Source organism: Trichogramma pretiosum, unplaced genomic scaffold, assembly GCF_000599845.2.
Source record: "Trichogramma pretiosum strain Unisexual culture from Peru unplaced genomic scaffold, Tpre_2.0 scaffold32, whole genome shotgun sequence".
Taxonomy (NCBI): domain Eukaryota; kingdom Metazoa; phylum Arthropoda; class Insecta; order Hymenoptera; family Trichogrammatidae; genus Trichogramma; species Trichogramma pretiosum.
In genome coordinates this window covers 1,724,631-1,749,944 of record NW_019641641.1, presented here as the reverse complement: position 1 = coordinate 1,749,944, position 25,314 = coordinate 1,724,631, and the positions used below count along the sequence as shown (strand labels likewise).

Genomic DNA, 25,314 nt, shown 5'->3' with positions numbered 1-25,314 from the left:
CTGACCACTAATGTTGATTAAAACAATAAATAAATTGACTACGCTTTCAACTGGGTCAAGTGTTTTCTTTTGATAATCCATCAGTAGAAGCGGCAATATAAATATTTAATCATATTGAGATCGATCGTGGATCAGGGGGAAAAATACTATGATCGGGGCAACGGGAGTATATGAAGTCAAGTATTGAAAGCTCCTAAAATACAGCGGAAGAGCTATAGCTTCGAGTAAAGCTTCCCATGACTTATGCATGCCTTCGTTCGAGAGAGCCAGCCCGAACGCCAGTGTGCGAGTGTATATACTGTGTATACTGCTATGTATGTACGTGGTACACGGTCGTTTTGCGAGGGAAAGCAACATGCCGTGAAGACCGGACTTTATGCGACGTGCAGAGGCTGCTTTATCGAACCTCTATATGCTCTTGAAACATCCACTATGTGGAGAAACACATAAATACATAGTCTAAAAAGACCAGCTTGTGTTTCGCAGTAAAAACTTCGGGGTTTAAATTACAATAGCTTTTCGCACGTTACCTTGGACCTTTGTTCATTTAAAAATCATGAACATTTTCTTCATATCAATCACATTTAAACCCGATCGACTTATTCATTATGCCCTCGAACCAAAACTGCTGGAATAAAATGATCTGTAAGGCAATGGTCATCTTTTGAAAAAGCAAAAGTTGTATCCATTTCTTCTTAGAGGAAGTTCTTCGATGGTTTTTCTTACTTGTGATAATACGCACTATACGAAAAAATGTGCAAAAAGTCTAGAAAAACGTGCCAAAAGCGTTTATACGTAATTGAATGGGAGAAGAAATCAAGATATCCTCGGAGACTTGGATTCTCAAGGGAGATTTTTAAGGTGTCAATCTTTTGCGCTATCGCATGTGTGTGAGTATTTGCCACTCTATTTTATCTGCCGAGTGGAGCATCTTCCTCGAGAGCAGACGGGGGTAGTTTAAATATTCTTGCAAACTTTCAACGGGCTACGCATACAGACAGTTATTTTTTATCGATTCGTCCATACCACTTTACAACGTTTACAATAAGAATCATGATTTCAACTTTTCTCTGATATTTTTCGTCCTTCAAAAGTAAAATTATCACGCTGATACCTCTCAAGAATGATAAGCTGAAACGACACACGACAGGTGTCATAACCTAAGCTTAGCAATACGATACACAAATATATTTGTCACTGTCTACCTCGGACGCGTACCTATGGGTATTACGAACGTCTTATTCCTTGTATTACACATCCTGAAACATCGTCATGGTATAGCATTGTCAGCTGTGGGCGCGTTGCGCGCCGCAACAGGGATAAACTCTTGCAATTTTTTCTGCCTCAAAAGATTACCGCTGTCTCCACTTCTTTATTTCTACAAGTTATCTCAAAATTTTTCGACCAGCTGAAGCTTCGATAGAGAGACAGCGTGTAATGATAAAAATGAAAAAAATTGGTTAAACGTCTCCGCAGTCCTCCGTGAGCAAGATGAGCGAGAAAAGCTCGAAAGCTTTTGATCAATTGCCTGGCGCGATGGCAGTGGTTCAACGGAGCCAGCGACGCGAAGTATTTGACAATATCCGCGCGAGAAGAGAGACAGAGAGAAGAGAGCAGGGGGGGGGGGGGGANGGGGGGGGGGGGGTCGAGCGATCTTTGAAAGCGAGGCGCATTTTTGCAGGCGGCGTATTCAAAATCCTGCACGGTCGCGTGCACATCTATAATAGCTTATCAACGACTCTTATCGGCCGCAGCAGCAGCAGAGCTCTGTGTGACGACGCAGCGTGTGCAGTACCGACGACGAGAGCATGAATAAGCGATTCATCCTCCTATTCCTCCTCGCTCGAGGACGGCCAGAGAGTGGATGAAGTAGCTAAACACAACAGCAGCAACAACGGGGCACAGTTTCACATAAGGCCATTCGAGAGATTCGATGATTCCGTGTGCGTGCACTTGCACCTCTGATGTATATACTCTATCTATAGTAATGCGTGTTTGTGTGCGTGACAAGCGCAATAGACTATATACGAGAGCCAATACAACTGTCCGTGTTTAGTGTTTGCTTACAGTGCCAATGGCTTTGACTGCGTTTGAGATCATTGAACCTCAAGTACCTTTAGCAACTAATTGCTAAAGCTAATTATTCTCCTACACTTCTCATTCCGCTGCATATAATGGCGCGTGAATTATACGAGAAAGAAAATGTATTTGCGAAACACGGAGAAAATGACGATGAATATAGATACGATATGCATGAAGGCGCGATAAGCGATAACTCAAAGTTCAATGTTAAAGGGAAGATCCCGCGACGCTGATAACATCGACCGAGTCAGTTTTGCCATTACTTTAATTAAGAAGACTGCTGCGGCTCTCTGTGCACGCGCGGGAGTACAGGCAAAGTAAAGATCGCTGATCACAACAGGCTGTTGCCGCTGCCGCCGATGGCGATGGTCAAAGAACCGAGCAAAGCTGTCAAAGGTTTATTTATAAGCTCGCGCACTCCGACTTGCTGCTCTCGATTGAGCCTGGATAGATATAGGTGGAGATGGGACACCCGAGAAAAAATAAGATCCCGAACGCGAGGCAAACGCGTAACTCGGAGCGCCCCTGGCCCACGCGATGCAGCTCTCGGTTAACTTGTGTAAAGTTAATTTTCATTATTTGCCGTCTAAGTACGTTTGCGTTGTTTTAATTTCTCAGATTATGTTGTACTATTGCGAGCTGAGCAATTCTAAAAGCTACTTTCCGTTTTAATTGCAAAAAGACAGATTCGCAACAGAGAAGGAGAAAGAGAGAGAGAGAAAGAGCGAGCGAGCTTGTATGAAATTTTATAATCGCTTTGTGCACTTGACGAGTTTTGTAATTCCTGGCTTTTGAAGTAGTCCTTTGAGAATCACAAAGGATTATGGACGCGACGTTTTCAACACCAGCTACTTTGAACCTTTTTTTACAATTTCTTCCAGCTTCGCGTATTAGAGCTTATGTTAATTAAATTAATTCATCAGCTTCATGAACTCTTACTTTGCTAATTCAACTACTTCTCATGTCGAATGCTGTAAGTATCGAGTTGGTGTGTAATTTTTTTCATACAGTCAACGTCTTATTGATCATGTTCTACGACAGATCTGCGATAAAGAACTTGTTTTGACGTGCTCGGTGGGATATTGATCTTTAAAAAATTGCTGTCCTCGAATGTAAATGAAAATTACTTTGATCGTGACAGGTGAGTGTAACTTTCGAAAATGTTAAATGTAATCTTTTAATATAACTTCATCACTTTGAAAATTTTTTTTACGTTTAATATTTTCAATGATTTCAATTAGAATTGTATACTATACTTGAAGAAAAAAGTAAGCACGCATTTTTTCATATACATTTGTGGCTAACTATAAACTAAGTATAATTGGTTTAATAAAAAATTACACGAGTCAAAAGCATAATACTAATCTCAGGCCAGGAGACCAGTTTCCCTTCGGTTTATGTTCAAAATAAAAGTATATTGACAAAATAAAAGTTAATTAATGTGTTCTGTCCATAAAAGAGTTATAAAAAGTTACCAAACGAGAATTTTATATAAAGACAAGGTTGCGGTAGATGGCATCAAATTCTGACGAATTTCAGTTACAGAGAAATTTTACAAAGTATCCATACAATGTACGAAATCCCTGCAGAAATGATGCTTTAAAAAGTTAAACATTTTTGCGCATGAAAAATGAGATATACTGCTTTGCAGTATTTTCCGAGATTAAAGTTAAATTAAACAATTTCTTTCTCTTTATCTGAAATTCATTTTCAGTAATTTTCTGACGCACATGAAAAAAGGGTACATATATACATGAGCGCGCGCGTAGACAGTGCCCGTTGACGGTACGAAGTCGCGCACACGTATAATACACGCGTACCTCACACATCACACGCATACACAGGCTCACACACGGGGGTAGCACATCGATTTTTCGCAGAAAAGGGAGAACGAGCTTATCGTTCGTGTCACGCGACTATATACTGCTACGCTGCCGGTGCGGCGCGGGACATGACGATGAGTTGTCGGGTTTTTCCTTGCGGCATGCGCGCACGGCGTTTCATTGCATTACAATGACACGAAAATCCCATTTTTTATAGAAGCACACAAGGTGGCAATGAAGCGCCAGACAGCATGCGTGTCATCGATAAGAATCGGTCAGGTCGATCATCGCTAAGTACACTGCGCCCGCCCTCGCTCATGCGCACCCCCGGCTATTTTCAACGTTGACGCTTGTTTTTAGTCTAATGACGATGCAACGTACTACACCGTATACGCACGTTTTCATCAGATAAAAGTCGTCGCGCGTCGGACCCCCTCGTCGAGCCAGAAAAAAAAAGATCATTATATTTATAGAATATCAATTTTTTACGTTAAAAGTAAAAATCATTAACTCTCTCACAGGTTCATGGAAATATGACTAAGCCCTTTTGTAAATTCAAAGCAACTTTGATGAATTAATTCCCCGAGCCGATAAAAAATATCTTCGAGCAATCGTTTTTTCTCTGTGCAGCGAGCGGAATAGATAAAGTATCTGCTTGAAACTTAATCCGTGTAATGTTGAAATGCACACCATTTTAACGCTAATCAGCAGTAGTTATACTCCTTTATATTCAATTGAGGAATACAAAAGGCGCAGAGTTCAGGCCCGCAAACTTTATATACAAACTAATGAATAAATAAACGAGGGCAAATGTTTTGGGTTCATTGTTGTGAGTAAAGCCTAGAACAAAAGCCTGCGGCAGTGGAGTAATTCATCATCTCTTATTAGGCAGGCTGGATCATGGTGGCGTAACCGAGTATAGGAACTCGTTTGTTGCAGGCAAGCTGCCGGCGGTTCTGTGACGATCCCAAATAATTATGAGGGGAATCGCGATATAGATGTCCGAGATTAGCACCCAAAAAGCCAAAACAACTACAGTTTTGAAGTCACCTAAAATATGTCATATATTCTTCGAGAGAAAAAACAATTAGTATTTTTTCTTCAAATTTTTAATGGTATAGTCAAAATTAGTTTTTGAAGGTCTATATCGAAAAATCTCCGAGATTTACCTTTAAATCAATAATGAAGCCTGCGTGATTTTTCTTACATTGTGTGTCTGATGTTACTCTAATTTTAAAAGGGTATATTATCAGATATCATCGCAAAATGATGTCTAATTGTCATTGAACTAAATTTGTCAACTCACTGAAAATGCACAAAAATACACCGAGTAAGTACAACTTGGAAGAACTGGGCTCCCAGTGCATCTGTACGAGCCCTGCTCATTTCTCACTTGAGGAGCTATATTATGCTACGAGTGAAGGCACACTGCACAAAGCCGTCTATATAGCCCAACAGCAGAGCAGCAGAAGCAACGGCAGCTGCGCCAGTTTTTTTTTACGACGATGTCGAACTATATACACCGAATACGGGGGATTGAAAAAAAAAGAGAGCGAGAGAGAGAAAGAGGGACTTGGCGATCCTTCCGGTTAACAATGGACGCGTCGCTTAACAATGCTACGTAACGAGAGGCGCCTCGCCTAGCTAGTGCGAACTGCAAGCCGAACTGAATGTACGTTATATATATCTGTATGAAGCTGAAAAGGAAGAGACTCTACGATTTCGTCATGCGCCCGGCCCCGCGCTCCGTTGTTTGCTCATAGGCTCAATAAATACACGATTCAACGCCGTTACTGGCTTATGCGTAAATACTTTTATCGTTAAAATAATGAATGTTATTATTGTCTGTCGCTGAAAAGAGTTTTCATATGCAAAAAGTAGCGGGCTCGCCTTGAATTTATCATCGATAAGATAAACTTTATGATAATAATTACTAAAAACAAAAGTTTGACTTCTCGGAAAAAGTTGCATAAAAGAGTCATATACTCTCTGCCGGGCGTCTGCTCGCGCGCAGTGGAATCAAAGTCAGCAAAAAAATTCCCCAGCCTTGCGTGCACACAAACAAACATGTATGCATGAGCTCAGCAAAATCTAATCTCGCCGAGCGAGTAGTGTGCTATACGGAGGAATCAGCTACCCCCTTCTAAAAATAATTCGCCAACGTAACGCAGGTAACGGAAGTGAGCATACATAGTATATATATGTAGAATGCTGTATTTGCGAGCAGCAGCAAGAGAGGCACTCGCGCGATTTCCGAAAAAAAATTTAATTCAATATCAAACGGCATAATGAGATTACGAGACGCGTCTAGCTGCTGCCAGCAAGAATGCAATCTACTTCATTCCGCGGCAGTGATGAGATTTTGGGTCGAAGAAAAAGAATGTTGTATGCCATGTCCTATATAAGTATATCTGAAATACACGGAAGAGATGGAATCTCCAGCTACCTTCATAAGGATTGGTAAAATATTTTTTACCGTTTAAGGAAATTTTTCAAATAATCTATGTTTTATTGAAAACTAAATGTTTATTTAACTTGATATGCTAAAATACAGTTGAAGTACTTAATTTTATTTTTCTTAAACTGTAGATTTCAATATAATACTTTTAAATACTTAAAAAACGTATGTCTACTGAGTGATAAGATGCTTCAAGAGGTGTACATGCAGACAAATAGTGTTCATTAATTTGACAATAAGCATGAAATTTAAGCGCAATAAAAATCTTCCCATGCAGTAGAAAGTAAAAAAGTTGAAATGAATTCTCAAAACTGATCCAAAAAAGTAATTGGCATAATAACATCTATGTTAATAGTTGGCATGAATAATATATGTGCAGTAGTAAAGTAACATGTATTATATGTATAATAATAGTTTACGAGCAAAGCATAGGGGTTAATCGCAGACAATTATTAATACATATATTTACTTTATTGTAGATATAAATATATTAAAGTGTAAAAAGAATTACCTTTCTAGATAGATTTCGTGCATAGTTGAGGTGAGCGATTAAGGGATTGTTTGTATTCATTTTGAAAGTTTAGCAAATAAAGAGGTAACACAGTGAATGTATACTCAATTAACTAAAACTGAAAAAAAAAAGATTATGATTGAAGTGAATTGAAACACAGATCATGATTTCTACATAATTCACTCTGCAGCCCCACTGTAATCGTTGTTATGAATTACATTATAGTTTATAAATTATTTATTACTCTTTTAATCATGAATTTAAAATTTTCTATAGAAATGAAAAAAATTTAAATTAAGCTTCATAACAAGACTCATGTTATAGATTGGTAATCGCTTTAGTTATCAACAACTTATTTAATAAAAATACTTGAACTAGTGAATCCAATAGAACTTAATCTCATGCATCAATTACAGAAAAATTACATTAAAAAGACAATTAGTTGGAAAAAAGAAGATGCAATGAATAATGACCAGACAATAGAACCAGAAGAAAGAAAACAAAAAAAGGCGGGCTAAAGTAAAAAGCGCATGCGCCCGTAATACCACATTAAATAGCTGCAATTTATGAAAGTATACGTGCATAGGCACTCAGCAGTTACAGAGATTCAAATTTACAATATAAACATATATAATAGTAAAGCTTGGTGTATATTAATTAAACGCTGATTCGGTCGTCCGATGTCGTTCGTCCCTTGCTTTCGCGTATTTTCAGGCGTGAACTCGATGTTACACACGCCTCGGTCGTATACTGTTGTCATTGTAGCATCAATGCGTTCGATGTACTACACAAAACATTATATAGCCGATATAATTCATAACAACGAGAACAGTAGCCGGCGGCTCGAGCATTTCGTCCACTCTCGAAGTCGTTATATCTCGACACGCAATGCCCAGTCGACTTTTTCAAATTATGCAATAATAACACACATCCAAGGTCTATAATTAATCTATGAAACGAACGATAAATGAACAGTCATCGAGCGTCGACTAGACAAAAAACCGTGTGGAGTGTAACGGCTTCGAGTAGCAGCGTCTGCACATAACCTCAATCAACGTACACACAATTTTCAGCTGCAGTCTTTTTTTGTCTTGTACTAAGCGCACTGATCACTCGATAAACACTCGAGATCGTCGATGCAGCAACAATCACACATACACTTCTATCGAAAAAGGTAACGTTGATAAAAAAATCGGATAAAAACAAAATCAAAAACTTTGATAGAAAAAAGATCTCAACGGTCGAACACGCGCGCTAAGCGGGTAAAATTCAACTAGAACGAAGCAATGTGTGACGACACATGGGCAGCCATGCCCCCGACTTTTCTCAGCAGACGAAAGTGAAAGGAAGAGAGAGAAGTAGGAATCTTTGATGACGGGATATAGGCTGTTACAGCGTACAAGATGAATATAATTCGTGTGTATCCAAAAGCTATTAATAGTTTGAACACGGCGTACACACACACACACACACACACACACGAGTCAGTCGAACCTTTACATGTGAGCACGCTGCGGTCTTAGCGTGCCGCGAGGCTCTAGTTTACACGCTGATAAATGTATGCAGTGATTTTTCGAGCACGTGCTCCGTATAGCGGCGCGACACAAAAACTCGTCAAATCAAATCTTCTCTTCTGCTCGATCGTGAGTCACAGTGTCGCTTTGACATTTTATATTATGTTTATACATCGACGCTGTCGCTTTATCTGATAAGTCGCGTAAATTACGGTCATCATCGCGGTCATCGCACCGCTCACGATAATGTATGCCTAGTGCCTATACGATCTAACGTAAAAATGAATTATCGTCTATCCATTAAAACTCATTCGTGCTTATAACGCCTATTACAGCTATGATGTAGGTAACAGAAACTTTTTCATTGTGCTCGGCTCTGACGTTCCGCGAAAGACCACATCATTCGCAATCCGCAGAAAAGCCGTCAAAGCCATCTTGTCACGTTGAAATTTACTTATATATATTATATATTTATTTTTGCGTCACGCACACAGAGCCTCACGCACGCGAGAGAGTCCCCGCTAAATCAAAGTCGAATTTCGGTTTTTCACTGTCCGATCAAACGACCGGATTTATTTTTAGTTCCGAAAAAGACGTGATCACAGTGTGAATTTTACTCGTCAAGCCGTCTTAAAACATCATTTCCTTTTGACATTATATGGGGGAGTTTAGCGATTAATTTTTTCTGCAAATGAATGTAGGGGGAACTGTCTTTTGTAAAGAAATTTTGCCTATTTGCCATTGAGGTAATTTTTAAGAAGTTTTAAGCCAAAATACTTGTGTTCGTTAAAAAAAGATTTCTTATCTTCCCTATAGTTCAAAATACAAAACAAGTATTTAGCATTATAAAACACAAAGACATTGAGGTTGCTTCTTCTTGAGTCTTCAATGTGAACATATAGATATAGGTCGCAAATACATCGTGTTGTCCTTGATTTGAACGACTTCACGGCTCCGCACGTCCATGCAACAGCAGCCGCCGCAGTGAAATCCGTATTAACTGTAGGCCGCGCGAAGCCGAAGGACACGTAGATGTATAATATGTGTAGCTCGAGCCGAGCTGAAAACAATTTGACCTCAGTTTCGGAGCTCCATTTGGTCTTTGCCGTTCGAAAGTGACCATATGCCGCTAAAAAAATTTCCTCGCAACGAAATTTCAGCTGCTTCATTCTCGAAATCCAGCCATATTGACCTTTCTCATGTGCGAGAAAAACGTGACGTAATCGTTTTTTCACTTGCATCTCTCTTTTGGTTTGATGTACTAGTTATTAATGCTTACAACTATGTACTTGAACGAGAATGAGTACTTTTTTCTCAGTTCTGTTCGGTGTCGAGCTAAGTCGTTAGTTTTTGTCTCAAATACCAGCTGATTCTTGTACGTTTTTCATGTTCGGGACCCAATAAAATTAGGTACACTATTTCACCAAAATTTCATTAGTCTGAAATTGGTTTGAACCAGCATATGCCTTTGTATAATTGCTACGAGCATAGTTCTGTAACTGATTCGTTGCGCAGTTATTTTTTATGGCGATTTTGTTGAATTATGCTCCGAAAAAAGAAAAGAAGTCAACTTCTGGCATTACGCAATCCCTATGCAAAGTTAGTAATAGCAGCGAGTCGAATCATCAGCTGCGCAATCAATCGAATTTCGCCTTAAAAAAATATATACGTATACTACTTTCGGACGCGCGACAATCTGCACGCTCGCGCGCCATTATTATGCCAAGTTTTATGTAAGTTTAACGCGTTTTCAGAAGCACTTATCGCGCGCAAACTTGACTCGCACGGGCAAATTGAAAAGAAGAGTAGCTCCGAGACGACTCCGTAGTTATATATATAGCGGGAAACTTACGCGCGGCTCGTATAAGTGGAAAGAAATGAAAAGTTTGTTGTACAATTTAATTTATGTAAAAACGGCTGATAATGATTTTTTAGTAGAGGAAGAAGAAAAGAAGCGACTCTATGATGTATTTCGCAGTAAAACGATCGACGCTCGGCACGGTCCAGCTGCGCACACACGCACACAGACAGACGAGGTGTGCGAACTGTGTGACATCCATTTCAGACGTATTATTACGTATATGTTGTCGCGCGAGCCGAACGAAATATAACATGTATCGGGATTCGCGCAAATGTGGAGAAAGTATAACAAAAGAAGCAAAAGACAAAGAAATCACGTACACGCAGAGCAAAAAAAAAAATCACGTGTATTGCTAGCGAGTAAATGTATAGACAGCACAAAGGCCTTTGGGCCGGCGCGCAAAAATTCTGATTTCCATAACAATGTAGCGCATGCATCTTCTATGTATGCATTTGCTTTTTTTCTATAGCACGTTTAGTCGTGTACAGCACACGCGTGTATACGTATAGCCGCACGCGCAGGCACAGGCATATAATATGAGGCGCGTACAGCCGACCGGCCGTAATCGCGCGGTACAGAGCTCGAATCCTCGTCGCGCGGAACGATCTATAGTCGACTATGCTCTATGTGTATACAGCAGCAGCAACGGAAAACTTGAATCTTCGTCAATTTGCATTTCAATTTCAAGCTCGCTCGCGTTTTGTGCTTCCTGCTCGATACTCGACACAAAAAAAAGGAAAGAGAAGGAGGCGGAGAAGGAGAGATAATAACACGCCGTGCGTTGCCTTATCGCGCGTACTTTAATTGTTGGGCTGATGCGCGCGCGACAAAAAACGCGCGCTCCGTACGTGCGCGGATCTAGATCGGGAGATTTGCGATGCGATCTTTAACTTTGCTACTCTTGCCGCGCAGCCGGAAACGATGAGTTTATCAAAGTTCAAGGATTCTTCAAGAATATTTCAACACACTTTCGAGAAGACGAGCGAGCGTGCGTGCACCAGTTGCGATGCTTACACGACGCAAAAATGCCGAGAACTAAACGACTCTCGAGCTTCGCGATCGTTAGAAGCTTTTGCGTCCTCGGTCGTTGGGGCGTAATAATCTTCAATGTTCACGGCTCTCGAAGTCTCGAGCTCGTCGAGAGACACACTCGCGCGCGCGTCTTTGTGCCATTGAACGCATTACTCATTTACAAATATTCTACGTTTGTATAATCGCAAAGGACTTTACAGCGCCTCGAGTAATAAGTTAATTAGTTTAGGTAAAATTTGACGCGGTTGGAGGAGGAGCGGTTGCATTACGAGCACGTGTACGCTTAGAAAAAGAAGAGCCTCAACGGTCACGCGTCTTCGCGAACGATTTGATTATTTAATACCTTTGGATGCATCTGGGATAGCTACTCTCAGAGAGCGTCGCGCGCGTGAAACGCATGGGTCATGAAAAACATTTTCTTTTCAAACGTCGTCGAGTTGTGCTGTAAGTGCACATACACACATACACACACACCTTTGCGTCCGCGGCATATACATACAAGAGAGCGGCCTCTCTGCCTGCAAAGTTGTCTAGAGAATTTTTAATTAATTCAACTGCACATACTTGCCGAGTCTCTTTTGCCTTTTCTCGCGAAGCAGTCTACAGCTCAAATCACATTATGCTTTTGAGCAGCTTCGAGCGCTCCAACCTATATATCTATACAGGGTATATACGTACTCGCTTTCGAGATGAATGTAATGATGATAAGCTACTCTCTCTTACTCTTCTTCTCTCTCTCTCGCTCTTTATCTATGGCGTCCGGCGCAGCGAACGCGCGGAGTAGAGGAGCTGCCGAGGCGCTGCTTATAGCGCAACACAGCTCGGTACAACTGAAGCGCGCGCCAGCAAACTAATTAATATCCCTTGGACGATTACGTGTACATCAGTGCAGCGGCGGCGGTAAAGCAAGCAAGATCCCGCGCGCTCAGGCAGTTGCGCGCGGGCTTTTCATATACGCGGGTCGATATCGGAGCCTCGAGTTTGCCTTTTCACAGGCGTTGCTGCCGCTGCTGCTCACTGCTCAGTGTGTCAAGCGCGACGACGAGTAGGTAGATAGCGGCAGCAGCCGAGCTAGAGAAAAGCAAGAGATGCAGCGAGAGATAGAGAAACAGCGAGCGAGCGAGAGAGAAATGATGATGTATAACTCTCTGAGTGAGCAATAGCAGTAGAAGCAGCAGCAGCAGCAGCAGCAGCAGCAGCAGCAGTGCCGTAATTAATGTACATCGCGCGTAAGCAAGAGAGGTCCGAGAGGCTTCCTGTAGTTACTGCACGACGACCGCTACGCATCATGCATGTTTTTGTATATTAAGATACGTACTGTAGCAGCTCCATACACGTATGCGCAGTAATCTCAACTAGTCCTGCTTACCTCTCTGTATATTACTACTCATCGTGCGCACTTTTATTTGTGTGAGTTCACATCTACCACTGCTACTACTACGCAAGCAATGCGCTTGGACATTTCCCGATTCGTTGCGCACTCGATACACATCGAGGATCGCCGATTCGTTTGCCAAGTACGTATTATACACCCTCGTGTAATAAATATATACAAACTGGGCAGGACTTCATCAAGTGGCGTGATGAGCTCTTATTGCTCGACTCTGCTGCCTTTCGAATCGCTATTGAATCGAGAAACACATCGAGTAGCAGCAGCTTGGGCCGGCAAATTGAAAAGTTGATTAGTTTGTTGCCGCTCGCGCGTACTGCGAGTTCTGCATGCTCGTTTTGAATTCATTCGAGCGCTCGCGCGAGTTGCGAATATTCTCTATATCTACGTCGAATGGCGAGTCAACTTCCTTGTCCGTAATGTACTCGCTAGTAGTACATATGTACGTTCGTTCGAGCAAGCTTACTGGTCGAAACTCAACGAGCTCGGCTCCGGGCGATCGATTCGAGAGAAGCGACGTCGACCTGAGAGAGCCACTCGAATATGCATAAAAAAATATGAATTGGTTGCGCGCAATATATTATACATGATATAATACTTATAAAGTCCAAGAGCGCTAATAAAAGCTCATTATATAACACTTTTGAGATAGAGCGAGCTTTCGGGTTGGGACCCGCGGCGAGCTGCAGATCGATAAGACGAGCGGTGGGTGTAGTAAGCCCCCCTGCCAACATCAGCGGGATTAAGGCTCGCAAATCTCTTTTCCAATTCGTTGCACACATGCGCAGACTTGGGTCGCGCGCAAGCTCGCAAGCTCTCGCGGCTCTGGCTATAAGTCTTTTTGCCGCCGCGTGTATACATTTGCTTGGAAAATGTGAATTACACTGGACGTGCTAAGACTACTTGGCCGAGAATATATGGTTATCAGGCTCTATGTATGTGTCTTTCTCTTCCTCTCTCGCGCTCGCCTTCCTCTTTGGTATGTATACGAGTGTGCGTTAAATTTTTGCACCGGAGCTTGAACTTGTGCCATTTGAGTTTTAATTGGCTCGAGATCGATATAGGTAGCGCGGGGAGGGCAAAAAAGACGCGAATGTGTGTCACGAGTAGTAGAAAAATATAGCTCGCAGCGGAGTTTTTCCCTCTTTTTCCCTTTGACGTTTCGTTCACGCGATTACTTTCTTCGTCAAAGAAAAAATTCATTCCCAAGTTGCATCGCGCGAAGCTTGTAAAAAGCACACGTACACACACACATACAGACATACGGCACGGTCACGTAGCCGCGTCTATGAAAGCTATACAGTTGTGAGTTCGAGCAAGCGATAAAATATGAATTTTTTTTTTCTTTTAAAATAATCAGCGTGAATATATTATACGAGTGAAGCAGCAGCAGCAGTCACACAACTGACAATGGAACGCCTAACGACGTAAAAGTGAGCCTCCGGTGCTGGCATATTTGGAGAGCCTCCGGAGCTATAAACTCTCGCGCGCAAAATCCGCTGAATGTCAAATACGTCAGACAACGCGTCCTAATTCTTTCCAGCGGATGACATAAGTACAGCGCACGACGCATATAATACGTACTTTGTTGCGTATACAGCGTGGCAGTCAACGTATACAAGATATTAAAGTGTCGACAGGCGCAAGAAACATCGAGATAAAACTATTATCGGGGCGCCGCCGCGTGCAGCACAGCACACGCCGCTATTCATATTATAAGGAGCAGCGCTCGACTGATGAAAATATCATCAATAGCGGCACAGAAGCTCGTTATAAGAAATATTGTCGGGTATCGTGTCTCGACAAATACCCCGTGTAAGCCTCCCTGCGTGGCATGTATATGCAATCACGAGCAGCCCTGTGTGCCACTTGCATACGTAGATATCTAGTTACAACGTTTTGTGGTCTCTCGCATCGCTGTAAGCATAAAGGACGAAAATTTCTTTGCCTGAATCTGCATTATTACGTGTCTAATGAGCTCGTCTCGCGAATACACAGGTAAGTGCACGTGTATAGCGCTTCTTACAGTGCGACTACCTGCCGATCCTTCACAAAAGAGCACCTGCTTTTTTGACGTTTTGTCTTACTTCGTTCTCACATCTTCGCATAAAATAAGTCGAGTCGAAATTCCTCAACGACTCACCGAAACTATCAATTAATGTTTCGGTGAAATAGAAAAGACTTATCCTTGGAACCATTAAAACTACGACGACGCTAATTATTTTTTCTCTTTTTGTTTAGAGCTGCTGCGTAGCTGCAACTCGCGCAGGCGTTGCGTCGACTCCACAGTCCGAGAGTGGCGCGAATGAATTCACGCTGGATTCATCATTCGTTTTTCCCATGCGCCGCGTATAGCGGCATATACAACGGCGGCGCGCGGAGGCGAGCATACGGGACAATCGATCCTGAAAGCGAGCTGCGAAGAAACTTTTCTGTACGTGTAGCTGTCAGCGCAAGCTCCTATATAGAAATGTATATAGGCATAGCGACGCTTCGTGCGCGGTCAGGGGCAGGGCAAAAACTTTGCAAGCTCGTATAGATATATGTGTGTTTATACTCGTATACACATCGAGCGCGCGCACGTGGGCTCGCTCGCGAACGCGCGAAAGCGAGAAATATTCGTTAACGAAGATGATAAATGGAGAAGGACGAGGCGTGGCGGCGAGCGAGAGGAGGATATAGAGACAGAGGAGAGAGAAAGAGAGGAAATCGACTTGCAGCTCGCAGCGAAAGCCGATCTCTGTCGCTTGCCCATTACAGCGTACAGTGCAAATTCGTCGTGGCGACAACTACAGCGAAGAACAGCGATGCCGAAGCTAGACATAGTTCGAGCGTCAAGCTCTCCTCCTGCACATATTCGCTGCTGTACAGAGTGCCCCTTGTATACGCCTACGCCGTACATGCACGCACACATCTATACATTGATGTATGCAGCGTATACGGCACATCGAAGCTCGCCCGAGTTTAATTAAAGTTCGATGCCCCATGTACGTATGTTATGTGCGTGCGGTGTATATGTACAGCAACAAAAATACACTCATCGATCGCAATTCGTATCTGTCCCGCAGCTGACATATATATTTTATTATATGGCGTATACATTTGCTTCGGCGCGGCTAGTTATTGACCTTCGGGTACTGTATTTTGATTGCTAAATTAAGCATTCACGTCATCCTCGTCGTCGTAGCCTTCCATCTCCTACTCCTGCTCCTCCTCGCGGCATTTAGTTTCGTTTCAAATTCGCAGGTGAAAATCATCAATGGATTATACATATATCATTGGGAAGTCGGCACTCGCGCTGTGGGTGGGAGGCTCTACTGCTGCTGCTGCTGCTGCTGGTATGGTGTGGAGTTTGCCGGGCAAGTTGCTCGGGCCGCCCGTCCCCGATAATGGAGCTACTAAATCCGAGAGAAAGAGAGAGTACGAGGGAGAGAGAGAGAGAGAGAGAGAGAGTGGGTATAGCGCCACTGCAGCAACACTCCCGGTATTAAATACTTGTTTCTGTTGCGTGCCTGATAAGTATAAGACTAATGCGATCACGTGCATGCACGGATGAGAGGAGTGGTCCCGGCCTCCCCCGCACTGCACAACCGAAAGAGGATGCGGCGACTTATATACGCGTTGAATATTATATTATTATCCCTTGGAAGGGGCTGTGGGATTACATTGTACATTGTATAACACGCTTAGCTTAGCGCGCGCGCGTCTGCATCGCCCCAACAATCAAATATGTTTTCTAGTTTGTCGCGTAGTTATAATAATCTCGAGAAGGCGCGTTTGGGCGGCTGCTCGAGATAACACGCCGAGCGAGAAACTCGCGGCTGCGATCCAGCTGTAACCTCTGTCGAGGATTTTTGGCTGCGTGCGGGGCGCGACTGCGCGACGATCGAGTGACGGTCGACGAGACCGCGTTACACGACACCATAGCCGCTATGAAGTCCAGTCGATCGATCGAATCGCAGAATTATGAAAAAAAGGGAGGCTTCTCTCCTCGGGTGCTCTTTTGCCGCGCATATCGCAGCCTATATACGGTGTGGAATGAAAAATCTGTCCAGAGTTGCGCTGCCGCGTCACACCGCTGTATTGACAATGCGTCGCCGAGAGCTTATCGAAACCCCCGCGTTATATGTATGTATACGTATAGGTATATATAGAGAGGCAGCGCGCACTGCATAAAAAATGCAAGTGGGGAACGCGCGTCCAGTGCGGCGCACGTCCGGCCGAGCTCTCATAACCAGGATTGCTCTGTCACAAATCGAATAAATTCTCTCAGGCTCGCGTGCGCGCGCGACGAGTTCTCGATTCTTGTCCTGGCCCCGCACACTGTACACTGGCCGCGCACGTATAATATACACACGGTATGCAGCGTCATTGCATCGCGCATTTATATACGCTTATAATGCGTGGCGGGTTTCGATCGTGACTTTTCGTTCGATTACTATTAAATATTTTGCGCCGTTAGCACGCGGGTATGCGCTCGCAGCTCCGCTTTTGCACACGACAGAAAAGCTGCGAGCGAAACGGCCTGCCTAGTTTGATATATATAAATACGCGCGGCACGAGCTTGCTCGAGAGAGAATGATGCGCTTGTATAATACGTAATTGCTCAAAAGAACGTAATTGAATTCTAAGCTATGGTTTATCCGCAGCGCGTGTATGTATCGGGGGTCGACAGAAAGCGGTTGCTCGTACATTTATATAGAAAACGTCGAAACGTCGGCTGTCGAGAGCTCAGCTCGTATCATACACACGTACATACATATCCTCGGAAGCTCGCTCGCACGTTGCAGCCGCGAGGGACAGCCGTGGCTTTTCTCGCTGGACACGTCAAAGAGAATTGCGATTGCTAACGCGATTCACAAACGCGCTGCACCCCCTCCCTCGCCCCACCCTATACGTACACGCTCATCGAGTCGCAGCTAGTGTTATAAAGCACGAGCTGCAGAGAGGAGCGCGAGGCGAGCTATGATATAATAATAACTCGCAGCCAAGTTTACGCCGCGCGGCAACTCGCGGACTCGGATGATTGTATGTGTATAGCTCGATCTGCTCGGCTCGGCGCACGATTCGACCGACCGGGGCACAACGAAACGCAGAGATGTACGTTATACTACTAGGCAATACGCACGAAGCAAGAAAGTTGCCTAAATAATAACAATGCCACTCGGGTGAAGCGATGAACCTCCGCCTCCTGCCAGCTGCTGCTGCTGCTGCTCGTCTTCTTGGCCCAGTGCGCCAACTATTGCGGATATATACGGATCTAGTTGCTCGTGCCAGTCCGAGGTTCACGTCATAGGTGTCTAATCAAGCGGCAAACTTTCCCCCGAAGAGAATGTTTAAGCGCTTTTCGAGTATTGCTGCGTTCCCAGCCGCTCACAGCCATCCTTATATATAATACGTATATATCATACGTATTCACCGCGAGCGCATACAAAGAGACAGATTTTATTAATTTCCTCGGGTACTATTTTTTTTCCTTCGTAACATTGTTCGATCGTTATACATTTTACCCGGTCGATTGTTGCAGCAGAAGCGACCAGCAGCTGTGCGCGACAACAAAACACAAGCGAGCTGCATAATAATATAGAGAAATAACAAAAACAGCTGTCAAAAGGTCGCGGGTATAATTTGCACGCGCTGCAGATGTATTTAACGAGTCGAGGCCCACTGCACCTATGCAAGCTCGCTAATATAATATGCGCCGGGCGCGCGCTCTGCTGACACTGCGCGTACCATTGCTGCAACTGCACCGTCGTATACGCGCGTATATATGCATCGTCGTAAAATCGGCCCGACATTACCGGCGTGGCACGTGTACAAATACGACGCGCGCGAGTTTACACGTACACGCACGTATAACCCGCCGTGGCCAGTAGTACACGCGCGACAGGATACGTGTAAGCTGCCCTCCCTGCATCGGGGGGCTCGGGTTATATATATAAGTACGCACGAGAGAAACTCGTTCAAAAGCTTCGCTCGAGCCCAGGCACAGGCTTAATTGCTCGGCTCAAAGTGCCTCGTGCTGCAGTCGCCGCGCGGCCACATATATACAGTCGCGATCGACCAATTACCCTCGACAAATAATACTTCGCACACGCGCACACACACACATGCCGACGACTCGAATAGCTAATGCACTGCTCGCAGGTGTATTAACTGCAAGCTCGCCCGACACACGTCGATAAGTTAACTTTCCTCCTGTTTTGTCATTTGACTGAGTGCCGCTGTAATCATTATTTCGGATAAGCTCTCGTTCTTTTTTACTTCTCTTTAGCACTATAATTTAGGCAGCTGTAGAATTAAATCACATCTACAATTTCCTTTGGATGACAAAGTTGTCGAAAAAAAGAAGAGTTCATCATATCGTTATTATTCTCGATGCATTAGCGGCTGCCGGGGATGCGCAGCACACGACAATATCATATACAGAGCTTTTCTGTCCTCATGATTCATAAACGGTGTCTCGGTTGTGCCATTGCGCTTCGCCGCCGCTGCCGCGCCACGAGCTCGCGTCGACGCCTCGTGCAGCATATACGCACGCGTTCATTATTATTAATTAGCCCGTAATGACAAAGCGAAATATTTTCGAGCCGAGCGAGCTCTGCGTATATATGCGCGCATTTATCGCCCCCCGCCTGGAAGGGAGTTTAAATAATAACAATTACACGTGCGCCGAACCAGCACATCTCCTCCGTTGGTGTGTGTAACCATACGATGTATTATATTATATACATATACTCGTGCGGCTATAGCTCAACTATTAAGATTGTATGGAAGCACAAACTGCACTAATGTAGCTTCGGCTATATGTACCTTCATAGCTGCACGTGTATACACCGGGCTGTGGTTTGCTCGTGTGGCGTACGTATCACGCGTGTACGTATGTGTATGTGTGTGCGAGGGATGCGTCTATATCCACACATATGTGCGCAAGAGCCAAGATCAGCCAAACTATTTTGCGAATGCAAATTCATGCAAGTATCCTTTTAATCAAGTTCTCGGGATTTTCTTCTAACGAGACGGCGACGACGAGGCTCTGCTTCCGCGTTCGGTTTATTACTAGCTGCGGCGCGTCGTCGTCGTCGTCGTCGTCGTCGACTATTGGCTTTCGCCTCTGTGTGTGCTGCGGCGCGCATCTTTTCTCGAAACTCAAGCTCTCTATCTCTCTCTATCTCACTGTTGAGAAATGCAGAATAATTGAAACGGTCCCCGCCCTCTGCTGCTGCTGCTCTGCGGCGCGCACGGTACATCGCCGTAATCCGAATGTAATGAATCGTACTCTCTCTCTCTCTATCTCTCTCAGCCTATGGCAGCTCGGTGGCGCAGACTATACGTCCCAAGCCCCGGCTGGCGGTGCGCCTTAATGTCTTTTACGGTATTAATATACCGAGCGCGAGATCTTAGAATAAAATACGCAGCTTATTATATTATTAAATCCATCCTCGCGTTGTGGAGCTGCCGCGTGGAGCAAAAGTGCGATCGTCAGCGCGTTGCCCTGCAACAGTCGCCGGTCGATTCGAGCGTCCTCGCTGTTTTTCCGCGCCTATATACATCTACTTATGGACTATCGGATTTGGATTCGATAAAGCATTATAAATACGCGGCTTCGAGTATAAAAGTCGCAGCCCAGCCACAAGGATTCCTCTCTGCCTCTCTCTCTGTATATATACGCGCGCATTATTATAATATCTAGCGCTATATCGTACACAGCATAGGTACACTGGCAGAGTGAGAGAGAAGCAGCTGCGCGTGTGCGGGCCAAAGACAAAAGGATAGTTATACGCTCGGGCTTTAGTCGAGCAAAGCCCATAAGCAAGTACACGACGCGACTACGACTACGACTAGGCCGGGCTACGACGTCGACGACGTCGTTGTCGTCACACACGGGCTCGTCTATCCCCCGCGTGTACGTGTGTGTGTGTACTGTGTATGTGTTTCAGTTAACGTTATACGTACTCGCGTATACGACCTGCGCGCGTACCTCCATACACTGCATCTATATACGCTGCAGCAGCGGCACCATATAGGCTATATAGACTCGCTGGGGCCGTAAATCGCGCGCGCACAACTCGTGTGATGTGGTATTTCAGCGTGGCGCCATTAATTAATAATTTAATAGAAAGTCTCGAATATTCCGCCCGCCGTTCTCTCTCTGTATTTATGTGTATCTATGTGTGTATGCCTGGTGCATGCACACGCGTGACTGCATACACGTATACGCACGCACATAAGGTACCACGGGATACACGTTAATTTCGAGCATCTACCTAATTAAAACAAGGGCTTATATTCGTATACATGCGCAGCTTGTACGCACAAACGTATATAAAGAGGGAGAGAGGCAGAAGATGAGAGAGCAACATTGATTCTCTTCGGTAAAATATATCACACGAGTGTTCCGTGTGCTGCATCTACTCTAAAAAGCCTTTTTGATGAATTGAAAATCATTCTCCATCCTGAAGATCTACGACCTTTTTTGTCCCGAGTCGCGTGCGTGAAACGAGACCTGCGATCTATGTATTACTTCTGTTTCTAGACGTCCTGAACTTATTAATTGTTACGTACTGTATTCCAAAGCAATATACTTTCTTCTTCACGCTCAAGAAAAGTTGTCATTTAGTATCTCCCTTAATTTATTGGCCTGTTTTTTTTTGTGATTTTTTATTACAATTATTTTACAATTTTTTGCGCATTTTGAATGACTTGAAAACGAAAAATTAACTGTTTCAAGTAATAAGGCAAGTTTTCAGTCACTTCAAATATGATGGTCCTATTTTAAGTCTTTACCACTAGATGGCGAGTACATATATATAACTATAAATCTGCAAGTGGCAACGTCGAAATAATTGTATAACTCACAGCACTCAAAACTTTTGCTGGTTTTATTGCCAGGTCTTGCTTTATCGATTTACGTTATCGATACTTCTAATTTTCTGTATATCATTTTTCGGAATAATGTTCTACATATGTTGCAGGTCACCAAATTGATTCGAGCGAAAAAAGTGCAATTACTGAAATGAGTATCCAGGCGTACTAATTGACACGAAGACCTTCATGCACGCGCCGCTGCTGCGGGGAAAAAAGAGCAGATAATTCCAAAAGCCAAGCAGCGCAAGAGAAAATCTCAAAGTTCCCCTTGCCTGTAATCCTCAGAGGAAGAGAGAAAGAAAGAGCGAGTGAGGCCAAGAGTAAAACCTTTGGCTTGGCGCGCTCGATGGCCTTCTCCATGCCAACCTTATACTTGAACTTTGACCCAGCTGCTCAGCGGACTTTGCGCTGAAAATCTATTCGCACGACATTTTTCCACCGGCTCTCGTACGCGCGCGTGTGTGTGCAACGATCGCAAAGTGGCTGCGCGCGAACGAGAATATGATTATTCTAATGGGTAGTGGAAAATGCGCATACATACTCATCGAGAGAGAAACGAGTAGCGATAAGTAGACTCTCGAAACAGCCATGCTCTTGTCTAAATAATTGCCAGTTGCGGACTCTGTACTACGCACGGCAACTTGAAAACAACGTGACTAGATTCCTTCATATTCTTGCGACATACGAGTAACGAGAAAGAAGCGATAAACGTGCTTTGCCATTTTTAAGCATTTGACAGGCAGTCATGAATAACAATTTTTGTTATGAATTAAAAATAATTGCTTATTACATCGGAAATCGATTTTTCCAAAAATAAGGCTTTGAATTATTTCGAGTAGTCATTTAAACTTTGGGATAACAAGTTATCAATATTATTGATGAAATTCATCATAAATGTTCAACCGCGCGGCGTCTGCGGAGTTATGATTATATTGCCAAAATTGTTAAAATCACTTAATGGTTGTACTTCCTGTCTGCTCTCGCTATCCGTGCAATCATTATCAATAATATGTGGATTTAAACTTCGAACGAGCCGACGTATTGTAATATTTCAACGCCGAGCGGAGGTTTATTTCTGAATACAAATAACTCATTGAAACTCGACGGCCTCTGTTTTTCAGTATTCATTTTCATGCACTTTTGAGAAAAAAAATGTGCAGAGGAAATTCTCGGTTATTTCATTGTCGGAACGTTTCCTCGTAAAATGAAGAAAAAAATACAGCAGAAAGTTCATCGATTAAACTTGCATTCAAAAAAGCGATTTGAAAAAACGACTATTGCACGTAGAGACTAATCTTCAAACGAATCTAAATGCACCCTAAAATTTGTGTTCATATGTATCGTACGTGCACACGTACATAAATATCTCATTTACAGACGGCAAGCCTGTTGTGGCCCCAACATAATACAGTATTCATGCTTCGAAAGGCCTCATGCGATACAGGAGGATTTTCCAGCGTCGGGCAAAAAAGGCACAGACTGTAAGCTCTCGTGGAACGTTAATTGTCACGGCCATCAATTTCTATTTCGGAGTCGTACTCTCTCTCTCTCTCTCTCTCTTTGCACGCGCTTTGCTTGTATATAGTCTCTCCCCTAATCCGCTTGGGATGCCGAATACATACAGAAGAAGTAGTAAATACAAAATCAAACGCTTTGAAAATAAAAGTAAATGGCTACACGAGTGCAAAAGCCATTTTATGAGCTATACGCTCGATGCGGCTACAGATGACCGTAAATTGATTTTCCTTTTTTAAAGCTTGATCTACGATTCGAGCGCTCGAAAGCTCAAGCGCTTGCAAGTTTCTACTTTTACCCCCCTCCTGGCTCGCTACGATTTGAATTCGATTTTTTTTTTAATTTTTAATTTACAACCTTCGGAACGTTGGATTAATGTAAAAAATTATGTAAAAGCTCGGGCGCAGCAAGCTGTAATCATCCGTACGGTAAACGATCAAACTGGTTTAATCGTGCAATTTTTTCGATTGGAAATTCTCCGCTCGCATGAGAGCTGAAATAAAAAGTTGCGCGCGGGCGATCGCCGCTGCTCGTATGGCAGGGTACACAGCGCGCAAACAACAACACGGCCATATTATATATAGGAAATGCCACGGAGAACTCGTTGAGCTTTCGACGCACGTTCAATTTTTTCTCTCTGCGGCTGCTCCACGGCTCGGCGGAGGGATCGGTGCGTTGCTCCGAACCGAGAGAGGAGAGGCTAAGTGTGTGTCGTGGGTGCCGCGCGCGCGCTAACATCCCCAAAGGGCAGTCGTCTTATCGCCGGCAGCGCTCATATAACCGAGCTAAGATATCGGCTGCATTTTTCTGCTACCCCCTGCTCCCCCTGCACACTGCACGCTGCACTCGTAATAATATAACCGGCGCACGGGGGGCCATTGGCGATGCAAGCGTCGCCCTATCACCATTTTTCTTTCGCCTCGTCGGCTTGTTAAATATATCATGAATACGCGTGTTTTTCATTTTTCAGCTACGCGTAACAGCTACTACGCTGCTGCTGCTGCTGCTGCTTCGGGTTGGCAACGGCGTGAGAAAATACTGCGATATCCTAGCCAATCTTGCTAAACTCAATTTTTTAAGAACCAAGCTACTTCGGCATTCTATTCGGGCGGGGCCAAGAGATTGTGTGAGGCTATAAGTGGCAGCTAGAGAGAGAAAGAGAAAACGCCGAGGATATAAGGATGGGTTTAAAACTGGCGCAGATTAATGAACTCGACCCGAGCGAGAGCTCGCCGGCAACGAAATTAGGATAAAGTAATTCAAAATTAAGTAGACAATTTCATTTCGACGTTGAATTTAGATGGAAAAATGGCTCCCTTCATATGTGGAGAAGCTGGACGGAGGTGTTCGTAAATAAAAAGTCGCAATCAATGGAGCGCGCGCAATTTACACCCGGTGGGGCAGCTCGTGAAAAATAATGAACCGATTGCAGCTGTTGCGAGGCGAGTAGAATTAATTTTTTTTCTCTCTCTCTCTTCTCCAGAAATGCATATACAGTCAGGAAATATATTTATCGCGTTTGAATATCGCATTATGATATTGAAAAGCGTGTCAGTTATCGAAACAAAAAATCCCCGGCGCGCGCAGAGATGCCTTGGTGCTTTCATGAATCACATGAATACACAACGAAATGGGTATCGATGGCAGTTTTTTTTACGAAATATACTCGCTAAATATACATATATATCTGTACGGTACGTAGGAAGTTTTTTTCGCAAACTTAAACCCGGAAATTCACAGTAAAGCAAAGCTAGGCGAAATAAAATATGTATAGAGTTCCAGTAGAGCGAAATAACAAGGCATCGTTTCATTGTACCCCTTTTCTCAGCTCTTTTTTTGCTTGGAAAACATCAAGCCCCTCGTGCGCGTTCCTTTAAGTTTTTTTCATGGATTTTTCACTTTATGCCTTGCAAGCGCTTGCGCGTTACCTTCTTACGTCTTAATTTCGTTTTATTTTCCGAAATAACACTCCAAGTTGTGCGTCTCTCTGTGAGCTCGTACAAGGGGGTACCCATGGCAGAGAGGGAAATAGGACTGGTTCGCTCGAGAATAAGTAGACGACGGAATTTCGACGTTTATATATGAATACTTGGAAGTCAAGTTATATTACTTACTTATATTCGTTTGATGTGTACGCGCTCTATTTCAAATTAAACTACTCATAAAACGTCGAAATGTTCCTTACCTGAAACAGAAAATAGCAAATTCGAATAAAGATGATGCACATAATGATCATGCGGCGAATATGATGCGATTACTT

General features: G+C 43.6%; 1 protein-coding gene across 4 annotated transcripts in view; it reads right to left on the bottom strand.

The window, feature by feature from the left end:
* LOC106652595 (polypyrimidine tract-binding protein 1) overlaps positions 1–25,314 on the bottom strand; it is a 208,385-nt gene that overhangs the window by 64,604 nt on the left and 118,467 nt on the right. The window contains exons 1-2 of one of the 4 annotated variants that reach the window (XM_023459712.1): positions 7,935–8,365; positions 6,875–6,992 (exon numbers count right to left, since the gene is read on the bottom strand). The exons of 2 other annotated variants lie outside the window; for them this stretch is intronic. In XM_023459712.1, coding sequence (XP_023315480.1) covers positions 6,875–6,934 — 60 coding nt within the window. In that variant the 5' untranslated portion in view covers positions 6,935–6,992; positions 7,935–8,365. Of the gene's footprint in view, positions 1–6,874; positions 6,993–7,934; positions 8,366–25,314 lie in introns of those variants that run through there. One more of the 4 variants, XM_014371644.2, reaches the window with a different exon arrangement.